The sequence below is a fragment of the Spodoptera frugiperda genome, chromosome 12 (genome assembly GCF_023101765.2).
Source record: "Spodoptera frugiperda isolate SF20-4 chromosome 12, AGI-APGP_CSIRO_Sfru_2.0, whole genome shotgun sequence".
In the NCBI taxonomy this organism is placed as follows: Eukaryota; Metazoa; Arthropoda; class Insecta; order Lepidoptera; family Noctuidae; genus Spodoptera; species Spodoptera frugiperda.
The window spans coordinates 3,424,469-3,436,854 of NC_064223.1; the positions used below are offsets into that span (position 1 = coordinate 3,424,469).

At 34.9% G+C, this 12,386-nt stretch overlaps 1 protein-coding gene across 28 annotated transcripts in view; it reads right to left on the reverse strand.

The window, feature by feature from the left end:
• The window catches only part of LOC118263166 (voltage-dependent calcium channel type A subunit alpha-1), a 254,477-nt gene that overhangs the window by 9,156 nt on the left and 232,935 nt on the right, over nt 1-12,386 (reverse strand). For 8 of the 28 annotated variants that reach the window (XM_050697717.1, XM_050697718.1, XM_050697719.1 and 5 more), the window contains 18 exons: nt 12,092-12,198; nt 11,856-11,978; nt 11,397-11,576; nt 10,726-10,992; nt 10,250-10,393; nt 9,688-9,889; nt 9,432-9,596; nt 6,803-6,913; nt 6,091-6,174; nt 5,879-5,920; nt 5,018-5,200; nt 3,659-3,750; nt 2,993-3,146; nt 2,781-2,908; nt 2,492-2,694; nt 2,176-2,378; nt 1,617-1,652; nt 96-259 (listed from right to left, as the gene is read on the reverse strand). In XM_050697717.1, the coding sequence (XP_050553674.1) occupies nt 96-259; nt 1,617-1,652; nt 2,176-2,378; nt 2,492-2,694; nt 2,781-2,908; nt 2,993-3,146; nt 3,659-3,750; nt 5,018-5,200; nt 5,879-5,920; nt 6,091-6,174; nt 6,803-6,913; nt 9,432-9,596; nt 9,688-9,889; nt 10,250-10,393; nt 10,726-10,992; nt 11,397-11,576; nt 11,856-11,978; nt 12,092-12,198 (2,588 nt within the window). Of the gene's footprint in view, nt 1-95; nt 260-1,616; nt 1,653-2,175; nt 2,379-2,491; nt 2,695-2,780; nt 2,909-2,992; nt 3,147-3,658; nt 3,751-4,144; nt 4,237-5,017; nt 5,201-5,878; nt 5,921-6,090; nt 6,175-6,802; nt 6,914-7,773; nt 7,885-9,431; nt 9,597-9,687; nt 9,890-10,249; nt 10,394-10,725; nt 10,993-11,396; nt 11,577-11,855; nt 11,979-12,091; nt 12,199-12,386 lie in introns of all 28 variants that reach the window. The other 20 variants (XM_050697733.1, XM_050697730.1, XM_050697723.1 and 17 more) reach the window with 11 other exon arrangements.

A 12,386-nucleotide genomic window follows, 5' to 3' on the forward strand; every position in this document is an offset into this window, starting at 1 on the left:
CATGGGAAAATGACATTATATAGAAGAGCTTTATTTTATTGTTGTTAATAACTACTTGTTTATGGTAGTGAAAATAATAAGTGAAGACTACTCACTTGAGCGACTTTCTGTTGCCGCGTCTGGCGAGGTTGGCTAGCAGATGCGGGTCTTCCGGATGTCCATCAGCGTTGACGGGCCCTTCATGGCTGAGCGAGCCGGCCCGCGAGCCAGGGCCCAGCCCCGCCGCCACGTCCATCAAGCAGTTAAACAGTGACGCCTTCTACACACGCACCCCACATCACGCATCCCCCCCACACACGCACACTTGCGCATGCTCATGTCACACAGCGTCCAAGCGCAATAGGACTCAATAGTCACTAACGGCTAAAGCCTACATGAGTTTGCGCAAACATCCCATACATCATGTCCATGCTGGAGTTCTCTTTAAATAGTGTAATGTGTGTATCGTTTGTGTTAGAGATCCAACGGATGGACAATGGACATACAACCGAATTGAGTATATATATTGTAGTGTATGTGAGGAATTCAGCTACAGGTATCTGAGAAAACAGCTATCACACGTTAGTTGTATAATGTTAGAGTAAATTTTGTTCAGTCCATGTCGGTAAAACCGTGAAAGAGCTGAAATTACAAAGCATCTTGTACCGAAACGAGTGCTATATCATTATAAAAACCATGTGCGCAAAATTTGAAGCCAGAGGCGGAGGTTGCGAGTTCACGTTTGCATTTTACATCTCAGAAATATATACGGTAGTCAAGTGACAAAATTTTTATATTTATAATCTCCAGCATGCGCAGACTTGAGAGTAAATAATGAACGTTATTTTTATAAACTCTTATGCTATGGTATAAAAATCATAGGAGGCAAATAAGAGCGGTAGGTAGCAAGAAAGCGTAATATTTTAACATTTCTTCATCACCAGGCTTCTAAAATGGTAAATATCGATTGAGCCAAAATGTAATCAAAAATAAACTTTACGATAACAAAAGCGACAGAATTAAATAAATATCGGTTGAAAAGTTCGAAACGCATTTTATCATGCAGGCTACCTAAAACTTGTTTAAAATAAATGGATCACAATAATCTAAAATGCAAAGTGAAGAGACTGAATAGTTTATGTAGGAGGTAGCAAGAGGCAAAGGGGACGATATGACACACATTGGTAAGACAAACAAATCTACAAACAGTAGGATTTCTATCTACGCGACACGGTATCAAACATTGTAACACACACATTCTTGTTACTACTACATTATTTTGCAACTATAGGACAGGTATTCATGTCGTGGTTTACAAAGCCCTGACGGACACTTGATCGACAAACGTGCCACACCTGCACAAGTTTGCCTAACTAATGTGTTATCAAGTGCGTCACTAGTACTAAATCTAATGTCTTTAATCAATTCAATCGCTAAACTACAGTTTTTATTTCTTGGATTTATATTTCGACCATTCATTTAGTCTATATAGGCCATCGTGTATTATTTAATGTATGTTTTAAAAATAAATTTATTTAAACACAATGCGAGAAGAAATTTATGATAAAGAAAAATATCTAGAATAGTGCAAGAAAAAAGTATTCAAAGTTTCGTTCCGTAAAATATTTTAATACTACCGGCTGAATGGCCGTAGGGCTATTCTCGTTGAATGCCTGAAAAGTAAACCACCAATGTAGTCGACTCGTTATGAGTCGATTTCAACTAAAGTGATTCTGTATTGTTGTACTCTTTGTTATACAGACATTTGTTCATAGGGAGCCAATCACAAGTTACGAATACTGAACACAGGAACAAGGTTATCGATAGAATTGAAAAGTTTTTAACATGGTTCTGTAAATGTACACAACAATACAACCACGGGTAGACAACACAACCAACTCTATTGAACTAACTATAATGTTTCCAAATTGTAATCTAATGTGGGGAATTATAGGGGGCCATCAACAACCACTACTTGTAAACGTGTAGTATTACCTACCCACGTAACGGTTACATTTGGCTCAAAGTGTACATATATACATACTGGCGTAAGCCACACGAATTTACTCTGGCTTCATTTGGATCTACTAAACTTACTATATTTATAATTTCATCAAATATTCCATTATTACACATAAATACAAGTGAGAAAACAAATTTACTCAGAGGTGCGAATAGATTGGCAGTTGTACTTACCGGAACGCCATTCTGCTTGAACCTTGTCGATCTCCAGCTCTCGAGGATCAGTAGTCCAGCGTATATCTTCCCAACTGTCAGTTTCCCAGCGTTGAGTACATCGTTTCGAGGCACCAGCAAGTCGAGCATCTTCTTCGCTTGTAATGGCCATATGTGGGTTATCGTTTCCCTTAATTCCTCATCGGCTTGGTCCATCTCGTCGGCTAGAATGGAATGTTCAGATATAGGTTTTGTTGTTATGGAACTTTAGTCACTAAAGATTGATATTTTTTAACATACTATCAGTATTAAGAATTGGCGATTGTTTGGTACTTACGAGATCTCATCTTGATGTTTAAATTTTCTCGTATTAAGGCAAATAGTGTTGTTGTAAAATTAACTTTCCCCTCATCGTCTAGCGGCATATTCATTCTAATAAGCTTCTTATATGCTAGTCTATTTGGACATTTGTTACCAAACCCCAGTGGTGGATCCATATTCTTCAACATATCATACATTTCTGTATAATGGATCTTACCCCTGAAACGAAATAGTATCATAGAGTATTGACTAAGTACATAGCGTTAAATTTAATGGTCACTATTAATATTCTCAATGATACTAACGTGGCGTTTGGATCGTATTCTGCCCATATTCTAACAAATTCATCAAGATGATGCGCTCCGAGGATGGACGAGTCCCTCGTTAAGTAGTCAAAGTTATCCATAATTACGGCAACGAACAAATTCAACATCTGAAAGCATATCATGTTGTGAAAGAAACCCATGTTAAAGTAAAAATAGATAACATATGTAATAGAAACCATAGTTATACTTACAAGAAACGAACAGAAGAATATAAAAGATACGAAGTAGGCGTAGGCGAGCGTACTTCCACATTCTTCGTTGGAGGCCTTTCCTGCTGCTATGTCGCACTTGGCGGGTTTGCGGCAAGCCAACATTATGTTTGGCCACGACTCACCCGTCGCGCATCTACACATACAGTGGCTCACAGAAACCGTTGTCATATTCAATAAACCGTTCAAGAAATCACAAATGCAATGAAGAGTAGTATAAAAAAGATGAGCATTTCCAGAATTAGTAGAGAGAGATAGTAGATTGATATTGTATTAATCAATTCATGATAAAAATCATTTGCAACAGACTGTTCTACACGTTTCCACAACTAAGTAACAGTGAGAATGTAAATGATGAAGTAGTTCCTTATATGAAGTGCATGCATGAGACGTGCTTGATACACAAATGGTCATACTAAAATACTCCCATATTCCTAATTCGTTACGAGAAGCGAATTCGTTACGAGTATTTATTTATCTATAAAATCGTAACATTTGTACTACACGTAGATTTTGCTCTATTGCTTTGATTTGAATTGATTGGAGCAGTCTAAATGGTGTTTTTGATATCTAGATGTCTGTATATTCCTATGTATATGTTTAAGGTATGTCCTTTGTCTGGAGTTACTTGTATTCAATGTTCCTTACCTGAACAGTAGCATGAGTGCTTGAATGAAGCTTCGAAAATTGTTGTGTCTGTTCATGTCAGAATCTGCTGTTAATTCTATATTGCCAAACACCTGTGTCCAAGCAGATACAACACAGTTGGTCAGCTTTGTATGCAAATTATAACACGTTGCCCGACTCCTATGCTTGACCCCACAAACAAACGCTACCTAATGACGTATCTATCTAGAACTAGCACTAGGGTTACGACAAACGATATCAAACAAGGGTACCAAACTATCTAGAGATACAAACAAGAAGCAATCTCAAAGTCAAGGACACCAATTAGGATATTGTCACCACTAAGGATTGTCTAAATCTACTATTTGATTATATGAATATATATATTGATGAGAGTAGTATTGCCAATGATAATGATAGTAAGTACATATGTAACACTTATAGTAGAGACAGATTTTCGGCAGTGGCCGCAAGACTCAGTAACAGCTACGTCTTTTGTACTCTCACCGAAATAGTAGCAAGAGTGCCGCCACGAAAGATTGGAAGTTGTTATGCCTGTTGATAGCATCATCTGGATCATATTGTATGTTTCCGAAAACCTGTCATTAGAAACTTATCAATACCGTTTTGTATTTAATTATGTCCAATCTTAGAATGTACTCATACTACTCATTACTGGTACGAGTCCGTCTAAGATGAATTGTCATTATTATAATCTCATTCATCTTAGGCTGGCTTATAATTTTTGAATTTTAAAACAAAAATTCTACTCCACTAAATACGGTTAAATTTCGGAATAAATAATGGATTAGGCATAAGGTTGACAATACTTGGGTTATCTAGGATTAATTTAATATTATCTATTGTTTAGTACTATGGTTATTAAATGGACTAGAATACGCTATGCTCGACTATGTTTTTCTAACAAGAGGAATACTAATTATGTATTATAATAAACTGATATTTGTACGAGCCCCTCAAAAACTATTCTATATTACCAGGGGAGGATTTACAACATTATTACAAAAGGATTAGGATTCATATTTCTACGGAGAATCCACATCCTAGCATTACGCTAGTGTTACCATGACCTAAGTATTTCTATTAGACCCTAACTCTACTAACTATTAAAAATGTACAAATTAGGAAACTTTATATGATCACAACTAGTTTCACTAGTAGTAAACAATTAATTACGTATTCAAAAATCTATAAAAACTATTCCAAATACAATGTAAAAATACCCCCAAAAGTACCTATCACACATTTTGTTAAAATTTCTTTATCATTTAAACATTTTTAAATTAAATTGTATTAGTAAAAGAATTAGTTAGGACATTGATTAGGAATCGAGAAGTGACAGGAGGAATTCCAACAGACCTGCATCCCGATGATGGCGTAGATGAAGAATAGCATCGCGATGAGAAGGCACACGTAGGGTAAGGCTTTGAAACTCTGCACGAATGTCCAGAGGAGTATCCGAATGGTATAACCCTGTCGGAGCAGCTTGATCAGTCGCGCGGCTCGGAACAGGCGGAGGAAACCGACGTTGAATGTGTTCTCCTGCGAATGACATACAATTTACATAACCTAACCAAACATCAGTACCAATATAAATAAAAAAAATATCACTCCAAAAATCATCCAATGTATTGGAACAAACGTCTCAAAACAAGCTGAAATTTCAGCCAGCATACTCCAATCTAGAATTCCAAAATGTAAAACTAACCACAACGTCCAAATAATTAAACTAGTCAATGATAATAATATAATTACTAGAATAAAATCACCAAATCAATAAAATAAATTTCGAATTAGTTAATGAACAATATGAAAATATAAATGTAATGAATAATTGTAATTTAACCAGCTACTGTTTTGTAGAGTATAGAACAAAATCCAATACGCTTTTATAAAGTAAAAAAAGATAAATATTATATGTATATATATAAAAAATCTAGCAATATTAACGATAAAATTTAAATTTTCTAAGGTTTCATGGAAATAACACACCAATTTATAATTGTTTTAGCTAAACCAAACACAATTGGTCCCTAGCGAACAACGGTACCTACGGTATAACTACAAAACTGCTATATATCCTAATATTCTAAAAATATTGTCTAGCACTACTGGTATTGGAGCGCAGTCCAATAGTATGTACACAGTCTGTCTAAACCACTGACCAATCCGTTACAAAAATCTAAGATTCCTAGCAAAATCAAATAGTTGATTGGTTACCTGCTGACAGGATATGTCAGCACAGTTTTCAGCAAGGTCGGTCTGTAATCAGGATAGATCCTTAATCTTCACTTTCATCAGAGTAAAATATACTTATAAAATTGCCAGCAGCAAAAAAGGATCGGGTAAGGCAAAAAATAAAATTAGTAGAACAAAAATGTGAGTAGAGAAGCCGAGTAAGATAAATGTAAGGAGATTAAGACAATACTTACGCCAAACTCCATAATGAGGGCGTCAATTATACTTCCAATGACCGTTATGAAATCGAATGTATTCCAAGGGTCTTTGAAAAAATTCTGGAAACAGACCGATATGTTAGCAAAGATTCTGTAAAGTCATAAAGTATTTTATATAAAAGTAAAAAAAGTAGGAAATCAGTATACAAATGTACACTTTCCATTAATAGACTGTTTCAAGATCGAAGGACTTTTCAAACAAGGAAAGGAATGAGGAAATCTCTCTTTTAATTTTTTTATCTATGCAAATACATAAAATGTTATTGATAAATCTAATAAAAGTTAATGCATTTAAAAACCTATGTCATATTAAAAAGCGTAATCTCTGAAATTCTCTATAAAATGAATTCTAAATTTAAATATATTCAAGTCAATATTGAATATTAATAGCTAGGCTAAAATATTTATAAAATAATGATAGTGTATTGTGTTAGGCGCACACGATTGTAATTGCACATTCCAATGCATTCGTTACTTCCAAATAATTACATTTGCAGCACAAACTTTAATTCATTTCATTAATCAAATACATTTTAGCATAAGTTTTCTTGCCTACAAATTGATTCTTGTTTTACATACCCATGGCTTCTTCATATTAGACAAATAATAAAGCTATCATGTTCTTATTAAATGATAAAATAAGTTATAGATTAATTAGTATAAAATTCAAAGTGTGTCAAATTCTTACCGTACACCCGAAGGCGATCAGCTTCAAAACGGTCTCGAGAAGGAAGAAGGTCGTAAAGACGAGGTTCATGAATGTTAATATGTCCATGAGTAGTGGTGGAGCCTCGTGAAACTACCACAAAATCAATACCATTTTTTTAAACCTTAACTCAAATCATTATCAAATTAATTCAACTTAAATGCAAGACCATCATTTGGACAATTCAATTATTAAAAATTTTCTTTATGTAATTATCGTAACGTCATGTAATATTAATTAATATAATACGAGTATGTTCTTGCAATTAAGTTTGTATGATTAAAAATAATTTTATCTAGCCGATATTATAATCTAATAAAACAATGTATTGTTATGTTGACATATTTCATGTAGACGTGGGTGTGTTAGTATTATTATTTGTGTTATGTTCCTTCGTTGTCGATGAGTATCATGTGTCACTGAGATGTATAGCGAGACTTGTGGCAGGGTGCTCGTGCGGCATGCTGTCCCGAATGTACAAACATGCGAACAGGTGTTATATGACAGACAACACTGATTACAGGAAAATATATCAAACAAAAGTTCATACTCACCTTTGCAACCGCAGATCTCCGCCAGATTTTAAAAGATCACAGTACTTACCTTTCACAACACTCGGCAAGTATGGATTAGTAAAATCGGGAGAAATACAACATTATAACGCGTGTATACACATACAATAGTGCTACATGCAGCAGGAGAAGAAGCCATGCTTAACAATTATTGCAAATAAATCTTTACATTCGTCGTTGTCAGAGAGAAACTAATATTGGATAATTGGGAAGGGGAAGTAATTACACGGCTGGAAATAATCCCATACAGTCATGTAAATAGATAAAACAATCACGTTAATAGCAGAAAGAGTACATTTGTACCTATACCGTATTCATTGACTTCCATCTTGTTGTATTATGTGTCGGTCGACAGTCGATACATTGTGTTTGTGTACTTACTTTGACACCATAAGCGATGATTTTCAACACCGTTTCCACAGAAAACATTCCAGTAAACCCCATATTCGAATACTTGAGGACATCCGCGTAGATGTCATTTTGATTATAGTACTGCCATTTTGTGATGAAGTGCCGGACGGTATGGATAAACCCGAGGCAATGAAAATACATAATTGTTACTTTATAATTTACCTCATCCATATCAAGTATTAGTATTTTAATGTGATGTACAACATTGAATTGTATGGAATCAATGTAAGTTGGTAGATTAGTTATGTTACGTTTCATGTAACGTACAACAGTAATACATAATATTAGAAGGAAAATATATGTATACCAAGGGGATAAGTGATAAGAGTTGGTGAGGATTATGTGCGAAGAAATTATTTAATTAGTCCAACATAAAAATAGACAGGGTCACAGACAAATTAAAAGCTGTAATCATATATATTGTTATATAAAACAAATACATATATACTAATAATATAAAACATAAATATAAACACAAAAACAAATAAACGAAATCGGGTAAAACAAAAAATAGTGTTATAAATTTTGACCACGTAATATAACTTCAATTTCTTTCAAAAATTTTGTCTCAATTAGAAAAATGATCCATTTTTTATCAATTTTCCAATAAATATACAAAGCAGCCCATAGCCACCAACAAATCACGCCTGGCAGTAGGCCATTCCACCAAGCATGCACAATATCCACATAAAGACAATTAGGAATAGGTTTTAAATAAGATCATGCAACACGAACAACATATATGGCCCATGCCACGTCCTATCTATACCCAGAGATTGTAGTGCATTCACAAGCACGAATAACCGAATAAAAATGTTTGGTGTATCTTGTGCCAAAAATGTGCTGGAAGGACAGGTATATCGTGCAGTAAACACCGATACATACATATTTAATTAATAGCAAGCGAGGATTAACGAAAGGATCACAACGAAACACGGGATCAAAATTAAAATGATAATTTGGCGGTTGGTACATTTGACGGGATAGGCTCGGTAATAATTTGAAATACGGCGCATTCCGATGCAGTGTATACTGACGCCGAATATAACAGTGATATCGTAAACACTCTGTATGTTGTGTGTACGTGTGTGTGTGTGAGTATTGAGATACCTAAACGGTAGGCAGTACTAATGTCGTGCCAATGTTGTAGTATCGTGACGTCGTCCATACTATGATTGTTTAACACTTAAAACAGACGATACACAACTAAGAAATCATATTTCTAAAGGATCTATCAGGTGCCAACAAATATTAGACGCATGTACGACAAAGGTTATGTCTTAGTTATATTTCGCCAAACTAGAGAGCTTCTCACTTACATTTATGAGCTCTCTAGATTGGTACTGTGCAGGCTTCAGTGAACTCAAGGATTGGTTGCTAATCTAGATCGTCACTTTCAGTGCCTTGTGAGACAGGCTAGGTTCTTCAGCAACTACCTTAAATAAGTGATCATTTTCTACTTTCCACATTTAGTGCTTCTTTTGTTTCGTATGTAATTTGTATGATCACTTTTAGAAAGTGTTTGTACTTATAGAATAAACATCTTTATTAATATTACGATAAGATTAATTATTACTTAATCTTAAATTAATTATTCTAGAACATTTAGAAGCGTCGGTGATACATACCTTCATCATGAGCAATAATGTGTTGAGGACGATAAGGGTCATGATTAAGTATTCGAAAGGCGTAGAGACGACTAATCTCCACACTTTGTACTTAAAACTCGCCCTTTTGCTTGGCATATACCTCTCGAGAGGCCGCGCTTCTATCGTGAAGTCTATACACGATTTCTGTGGACAAAGACAATGGAGCCATTGAAGAGGAAGAAGAATACATGGCATTCTTCTTTTGAGAATTAGTAATATGTAGAAGAATTCTCACCTGATTCTTATCTATTTCACCATCCTGCAATTCAGCTTCACCCTGCTCTTGAAATGTAATAATAATCAGAGCTACGAATATGTTAACGAAGAAGAAAGGAAACACCACGAAGTAAACTATATAAAATATGGACATTTCTATTCGAAAATTTTGTATGGGTCCCCTGTCTTCGTACGTGGCGGCCATTGAGTTTTGTAATACTCTGTAAACAAACACAATATTAGTATTAAGAAAGGTCTAATATTAATTAATGACGAAACTGACATCGGGGAATTTTTCCGTGCAATGAATTCAAACCTCAGTACAGTGAATAAAATCTATCAATGATTTAAACTTGTTAGAACGGTATTGATGCCCAGTACATTCTATCTAAACCGTATTTCTTTAAACCCATGGTATGTCTGAATGCACTTAATAACTATGTTAATAGATTTCTAACTTTATAACAATACAATAACGTTGAAAGTCAAACAAACATGACAAATTAGAGTACCTTGATGTTCTAAATTCAATGACTATAAGCCTGAATATTTTACTTGGAAGAATAAAGGTTTCTACTCACTGTGGCCACCCCTCCCCGGTCTGTACCGCGAACAGCGTAAGCATAGCCACGGCGACATTGTCGTAATGGAAGGATTGCGTCGTCCACGTCCGCTGGCTGACGCGCGGCAGTAGGCTGTTTGACTCGTACACGAAATACGACCCTCTGTTACACACGGTAAAGTTCATGTTAGAGTAACAGTAAACAAAACTGGATATAAATTTGGATAGTATCTAGTTTTATACAATTTAAAACGACCATTGTTGAAAATAAAATTGTGATATTGTCCTCCAAAATAAAGTCTTGTATCGAATAGTAATGTATCTAAGTTTGAAAGGAGAGAACAGTATTAGTGATATATCAAAAATGTTATGATGTTAGGATATTATTAAACTTAATAATCAATCAACATTAATTCGGGAAAGTATAGCACCTAGATTAATTTAAAGACACATAAAAATAACCATTATTAACAAGTAATAAAAACCAATACTCACTGGCAGTCTTCAAAAGTATTCTTACTGATATCGTTGCAGTGAAAAAATTTACCATTAAAAAGTTGAACTGCAATTACAGCGAATATGAATTGAAACAATATGTACACAATGAGAATGTTAATGACGTTTTTCAAAGAGTTCACAACACAGTCAAACACTGCTTTTAACTTTGGAACTCGTTTTATAGTTTTCAAAGGTCTGAGCACTCGTAACACTCTTAACGATTTTATTGTGGACAGGTTCTGCCCCGCGCCCTTTTTCACGCCTCTGTAACAAGAAGAAATTATTTTGATTAATATCCAATTAGATGTGAACTATACGAGCCTTTAAATTGCTTAAAACACAGTTAGTGTGATGTGAATCAGATTATTGACTGACTGATGATCTGAATTAGAATTTTCAATCAAGAGATTGGCAAGAAATCAAGTCAGCAACCTAAAATAAATTTTGAGGTAGAATAAATTATTGAATTAGAGAGCTATTACCAAACATACGGCACAAATGCCAGTACCATACTAAGGAGTCTACATTGTGCCCTAATACGATAGTTGACAATAAGTAAATCTCAAAAACTATAGTGATAGCAACTAGCAACATCATAAATGTAAATATTTTTGTGTACTTATAATATAATTATTTCTAACTGCTACAAATTGCCATTTAAAACATACCCGATCTCAAATCCGAAGCTGACAAGGGCGCATATAACGACAGCGGCATCCATGATGTTCCACAGGTCGCGCAGGTACGCGCCCGGATGGAACAGGATGCCAAGGTCCACTATCTTCAGCAACATCTCCACGGTGAACACTCCCGTGAACGCGTAGTCGAAGTAGTTCAGGATCTTGTTCCTGTTGGGGAAGAGGGTGATGTAGAAGGAGAAATTGTATTGAATGGAATGGATTTTGGTAATGATTATCGTTAATGGCACCTTACTGAGCTTGACGATGGAGGGTGTAACAATGACCTTGAGGTCTGATTAAAACTTGATACTGATATATTAACTCAAGTCAGATAAGAAGAGATGACAAATGCTTAGAAGCAAGAAACAAGGAAGTACTTTGATGGTTAGAAGTATAAAGGGTATTTATTAGTTAAGAAGGTTGGTTACAATTGTAAAGTAAACATACCTGTCACTCTCTTCCACTACGGGGTCTTCAGCCGCTAAAGCCGCAGAACTCATACATATAACTACCATGATAAAAAAATCAAAATATCTTAAATTTACAACCCAGTGTGCGCCTCGCCTAATTCTGTAATACAAAAATAATATCGAATTAGATTAATACCGTGAACTAATGTTCAATCTTGTAATTGTGTGCTTATATATATTACATATGTTTTGGTATATAATATATCAACTTACGGATTAGTAGGTGACAAAATAAACATGGACGAATATGGCAGCATTGGTTTTGGTCCATCTGGTACCTCATCTTCATCTTCTTTTTTGGCCTCTTCTTTCTTTTTATTCTGAAATATTACAACTCCATGATACTATACGTTCACTATAATACTTTCCTCTACAATGTTTCCACTACTTTCTAATTATCGTACTCTGGCTCTATTAGATTTCTCCAAAACAACCGAAGACTGCTACACTAAGTTTGTCAACGGTTTCATATAAAAAATGATTTTGTAGCTATGATGACTTATTCGGG